Below are 5,942 nucleotides of genomic sequence, written 5' to 3' on the forward strand. Positions count from 1 at the left end.
CGGGCTGGATTCGAACCCACCACCTTAGGTATATGTGGCTGGCGCCTTAGGCACTTGCGCCACAGGCGCCAAGCCTGAACTCTAAATTTTTATGTCTGACTGCCCACTCAACATTTCCCATTTAGATGTTTAATAAGTAGCTCAAACATAAGTCCAAAACCAAATCCTTAAGTTTTCCTGTTTCAGTAAATGGAATGCCATCCTTCTAATTGATTAGCCCAAATGCCTTGGAGTCACCCTTGATTCCTTTTCTCAACATTTCCATCCATTCCATCAGCAAATCCTATGGGCTCACCATTAGAAAAATACTAAGCCACTCCCATCTTATCTAAACTGTTATAATTTACCATGTTTTCCTTCCGTCAGACAGAGTGTCCTCTGTTGCCCAGGCTGGAGTGCAGTGGCATCATCATAGCTCACTATAAACTTGAACTCCTGGGCTCAAGCAGTGTTCCTGCCTCAGCCTCCTGAGTAGCTGGGACCATAGGCACCCGCCACCTGACAAAGTTCATGATCAATCTCCCTGTTCAGGAATGTGAGCTCCCTGAGGGCTGAGACTTTGTTGACATGTCCCTGTTCCTGACACATAGAAAATACTCAGTAAATACTGCTAAATGAATTAAACAGCAAGTAATGGCAAGGTAACATTCGTGTATAGGCATGAGATAGCACATGTCCTTTCCATGAAAGTTAAATATCAAAGTAAATTATTTGTAAAATAATATTCTTTGATTATTTTCTTTAGCTCTTTGGCTCGGTTGTTATTTCCACCAAAAGATGATCACACATTAAAGTTCTTGTATGATGACAACCAACGAGTTGAACCTGAATGGTACATTCCTATAATACCTATGGTACTAATAAATGGTGCTGAAGGAATAGGTACTGGGTGGTCCTGCAAAATCCCCAACTTTGATGTTCGTGAAGTTGTAAATAACATCAGGCGTTTGATGGATGGAGAAGAACCTCTGCCAATGGTAAGTATTCTGTGCATGTTAAGAACTTTTACTTTTCAAGTTTCAATGAGTTAGTCTATGTGATTAAACAAGATCCAGGCTCAGCACCTGTAGCTCAAGCGGTTAATGTACCAGCCACATACACCAGAGCTGGCGTGTTGGAATCCAGCCCAGGCCTGCCAAACAATAAAATAGCAGGGCGTTGTGGTGGGTGCCTGTACTCCCAGCTACTTGGAAAGCTGAGGCCAGAGAATCGCTTAAGCCCAGGAGTTGGAGGTTGCTGTGAGCTGTGATGCCATGGCACTCTACCCAGGACAACAGCTTGAGGCTCTGTCTCAAGAAAAAAGAGGATCCAAATAGGGCGGCACCTGTGATTCAGTGAGTAGGGTGCAGGCCCCATATGTATACTAAGGGTGGGGGGTTCAAACCCGGCCCCACCCAAGCTGTAACAAAAAAATAGCCAGGCGTTGATGGTGAACGCCCGTAGTCCTAGCTACTTCGGAGGCTGAGGCAAGAGAATCACCTAAGCCCAGGAGTTGGAGGTTGCTGTGAGCTGTGATGCCACAGTACTCTACCAAGGGTTAATAAGTGAAATTCTATCTCAAAAAAAAAAAAAATCCAAATACAAAATTATTTTATACTTTATAATTAGATTTATTGCCGAATGCCATTATGATTTCTGTCTTTAATATCAATCATATTTAGAAAATATACTCTTTTTAAAAATGCCCATTTAGCTTCCAAGTTACAAGAACTTCAAGGGTACTATTGAAGAGCTGGCTCCAAATCAATACGTAATTAGTGGTGAAGTAGCTATTCTTAATTCCACAACCATTGAAATCTCAGAGCTTCCCATCAGAACATGGACCCAAGTAAGTAATTGTGGATTTGTTTTTTGGTTTTATGATAGTACTATTGCTGTTGACTATTTAGGAGCAGCCTGTGTTTTAGAAACTTATGGAAGGATTATTTCTTTCTTTAGACCTATAAGGAGCAGGTTCTAGAACCCATGTTGAATGGCACTGAGAAGACACCTCCTCTCATAACAGACTATAAGGAATACCATACAGATACCACTGTGAAGTTTGTTGTAAAGATGACTGAAGAAAAACTGGCAGAGGCAGAGAGAGTTGGATTGCATAAAGTCTTCAAACTCCAAACTAGTCTCACATGCAACTCTATGGTATGTCTTATTTTGTGAGATATAACTATGTTTCAATTTATATTAAAGATTTAAAAAGGATATCATATCTTAGGCTACCTTTAAGTTTAGCCAATTTATTTATTCTTGGATCTAATTTTGTTTTCCTTTTCCAGGTACTTTTTGACCACGTGGGCTGTTTAAAGAAATATGACACAGTGTTGGATATTCTAAGAGACTTCTATGAACTCAGGCTTAAATATTATGGGCTAAGAAAAGAATGGCTTTTAGGAATGCTTGGTGCTGAATCTGCTAAACTGAACAATCAGGCTCGCTTTATATTAGAGAAAATAGATGGCAAAATAATCATTGGTATGTTTTTGTAGTAATAACTGACTGTACTAAAATGATAGTGATGCCAAACTTTCTTTAAGTAAGCATTTTTGGTGAAAGTAAATGGAGAGCAAAATCCATTTAGTTTATCTGGTCACTTACATAAGGGTGGTTTTTATTGTTTGTTTGTTTGGGGTTTTTTGCTGTTTTTATTTATAGAGATGGGATCTTGCCTTGCGATGTTGTCCAGGATGGTTTTGAAGCGTCTGCCTCAGCCTCTCAAAGTGCTGAGATTATAGGAATGAGCCACCACACTGGGCCAGTATTCTTATAAATATCTTGATAAGGTATAGTTGGAAAGAAATAATGTTTCTTAGATGGAGCATTTGAGAGAAATCAAGATTGAGTTGATATTTAAACAGGAAGAAAAACAGAGAACTCAAGGACCTTGTATAAACTGATTGATCGAGAGAAGAGACAATCAATCTGACCCCCCCTCTAAAAAAAAAAAAAAGGAGGTAGCAATATTACAAATGGCTTGTTAGTAAATAGTGTATCCAAGACTGGATCATATTTTAGGGGTCTTTCCTTCCTTTCTTCTTTCCTTCCTTTCAATTTTAGAAGTAACAAAGTTAAGGTTTTTTGTTTTTTGGTTTTTGTTTTTGTTTGTTTGTTTGTTTGTTGTTGGAGAAAGAGCCTCAAGCTGTCCCCTTGGGTAGAGTGCCATGACATCACAACATCACAGCTCACAGCAACCTCCAACTCCTGGCTCAAGCGATTCTTCTGCCTCTACCTCCCAAGTAGCTGGTACTACAGGCGCCTACCACAATACCTGGCTATTTTTTGGTTGCAGCCATCCTTGTTGTTTGGCGGTCCCGAGCTGGATTCAAACCCAGCACCTCAGGTGTATGTGGCTGGCGCCTTAGCTGCTTGAGCCACAGGCACCAAGCCTAAGTCAAGGTTTAAGTTATCAGCAAGAAAATAGTTTTGACTAGTGCTAGAGTAAAGAAGTTTAAAAGGAATAGTTCAACTCTGGCCAGGACTTTGGAAAGCCATGTAATGTTAAGGAGTTATAGTAGCAAACATGAGTTTCTGGTGAGCACAGGATAGTATTCTGATGATAACACAAAAATGTTTAACTTAATAGTTACATGTTCATTTTCATGTATATTTAGAGAAATAATACTAGAATGTCATCCCCCTTAGTTTACAGATAATTAATACAAGACTAAATAACTGACATGACTGAAGAAAAATGAAAAGTAAAAGTGACTAAAATTCAGAAATAGTAGATACTATTCAGTCTCCTTGAGAAATAAATATAGAGAGCCTAACCTCTAATCTATGTCAAGTTAATTTCTTAGACTACATAGTACTTTAGACCGGGTACAGCGGCTCTTGCGTATATAATCTTAGCACTCTGAGAGGCCGAGGCAGGTGGCTTGAGCTCAGGAGTTCGAGACCAGCCTGAGCAAAAGGGAGACCCCCATCTCTACTAAAAACAGAAAAACTAAAGCAAGAGGATCACTTGAGCTTAAGAGTTGGAGGTTGCTATGACTTAAAACTACATGGTACTCTACCCAGGGTGACAGTTTGAGACTCTGCCTCAAAAAAATAAATAAGAATAAATTAAAAAGTAAGTAGTAGTACTTTGAAACTTATTATCTATATAGCTTAGTGAATATATGCCTCAAAATGTAATAAATTGATTGCCACAGACATTGAAAGAGAGCTACTACAGAAAAAGGGAATGAACACAGCATGGAGGACCATGGTTGGGAAAAGTCAGTCTTTGAATAGGTGGCTCTAAAAATTTGCCCAGGACACTGGCTCATACCTATAGTATACTAGCACTTCAGGAGGCTAAGGAGGGAGGTTTCCTTGAGGCCAGCCTGGGCAACAAAGCAAGACAAAAAACAAATTTAAAAATCAGCAGGATGTGGTGGCATATACACCTGTAATCTTAACTACTTAGGAGGCTGAGGCAGGAGGATCACTTAAGCGTAAGAGTTCTAGCCTACAAGTGAGCTGTGATCCTGTCATTGCATTCCAGACTGGGTGATAGAATGAGACCCTGTCTCTTAAAAATACAAAAATAAAATGGCCAAAACAAATGTAGAAATTTTTTTTAAAGGGAGTTTATAATTGAGATAGAAGTTTATCAGAAATTAAAGTTTTGATTGGCTTGTTCTTTTCAGAATTAGTTAGATCACAACCTAATATGTGATTTGAATGCCCCCTTGTGGTAATTTACATTTGTCAATAGTTTGGGAAAGATTTGTATATCAGAATGTACAAGTTTGTGCAAGACAGAGACAGTTTAATTTCTAGTTTTAGTTTTCTGACATAATATGGTAAAACTGTATTCCTTTTCCTAAAATACTGCTCAAAACTGGCTGGGCACAGTGGTTCACACCTGTAATTTGGGAGGCTAAAGGAGGATCACTTGAAGCCAGGAATTTGAGATAAGCCTGGGCAACATAGTGATATCCATATCTACAAAAGATGAAAAAAATTAGCCAGTACTCCTAGCTACTTGGCACATTGTAACGGGAAAATCACTTGAACCCAGCCAGGTGCTTGAAGGTATAGTGTAGAATAGTATAGCTGTGATAGCACCACAACTCTCTAGTCTGGCAACACAATGTGAGCCTATCTCAAAACCATTACCTCTGTTTATATCTTCTTAATAGAAAATAAGCCTAAGAAAGAATTAATTAAAGTTCTGATTCAGAGGGGATATGATTCGGATCCTGTGAAGGCCTGGAAAGAAGCCCAGCAAAAGGTAATTTCTTGGTTTGCACTATTTTATATTGCTAAAGACTATGTACTATGTAATGTTTATATTCTACATATCCTATTATAAGTTACATTTTAGGGCGGCACCTGTGGCTCAGTGGGTAGGGCACCAGGCCCATATACTGAGGGTGGCAGGCGCCTGTGGTCCCAGCTACTTAGGAGGCTGAAAGCAGAAGAATTGCCTAAGCCCAGGAGTTGGAGGTTGCTGTGAGCCATGTGACGCCACAGCACTCTACAGAGGGCGATAAAGTAAAAATCTGTCTCTACAAAAAAAAGTTACCTTTTAATTTGTCCCTTAGGTTCCAGATGAAGACGAAAATGAAGAGAGTGACACCGAAAAGGACACTGAAAAAAGTGACTCTGTAACAGATTCTGGACCAACTTTCAACTACCTACTTGATATGCCCCTTTGGTATCTAACCAAAGAAAAGAAAGATGAACTATGCAAACTAAGAAATGAAAAAGTAAGTTGAGGCTCAGCGCCTGTGGCTCAAGTGGCTAAGGTACCAGCCATATACACCTAAGGTGGCAGGTTCAAGTCCAGCCCAGGCCCACCGGACAACAATGATGGCTACAACCAAAAAATAGCTAGGCATTGTGGTGGGCGCCTGTGGTCCCAGCTACTTGGGAAGCTGAGGCAGGAGACTTGCTTGAGCCCAGGAGTTGGAGGTTGCTGTGAGCTGTGATGCCACGGCACTCTACCCAGGGGGACA

At 40.0% G+C, this 5,942-nt stretch overlaps 1 protein-coding gene across 1 annotated transcript in view; it reads left to right on the plus strand.

Moving 5' to 3' along the window:
- TOP2A (DNA topoisomerase II alpha) overlaps positions 1-5,942 on the plus strand; it is a 36,754-nt gene that overhangs the window by 18,536 nt on the left and 12,276 nt on the right. The window contains exons 21-26 of the mRNA XM_003786393.3: positions 746-977; positions 1,694-1,828; positions 1,939-2,139; positions 2,274-2,469; positions 5,124-5,215; positions 5,529-5,693. Of these exons, the coding sequence (XP_003786441.1) occupies positions 746-977; positions 1,694-1,828; positions 1,939-2,139; positions 2,274-2,469; positions 5,124-5,215; positions 5,529-5,693 (1,021 nt within the window). The remainder of the gene's footprint in view (positions 1-745; positions 978-1,693; positions 1,829-1,938; positions 2,140-2,273; positions 2,470-5,123; positions 5,216-5,528; positions 5,694-5,942) is intronic.

Source organism: Otolemur garnettii, unplaced genomic scaffold, assembly GCF_000181295.1.
Source record: "Otolemur garnettii isolate 467f Iridium unplaced genomic scaffold, OtoGar3 scaffold00018, whole genome shotgun sequence".
NCBI classification, from domain to species: domain Eukaryota; kingdom Metazoa; phylum Chordata; class Mammalia; order Primates; family Galagidae; genus Otolemur; species Otolemur garnettii.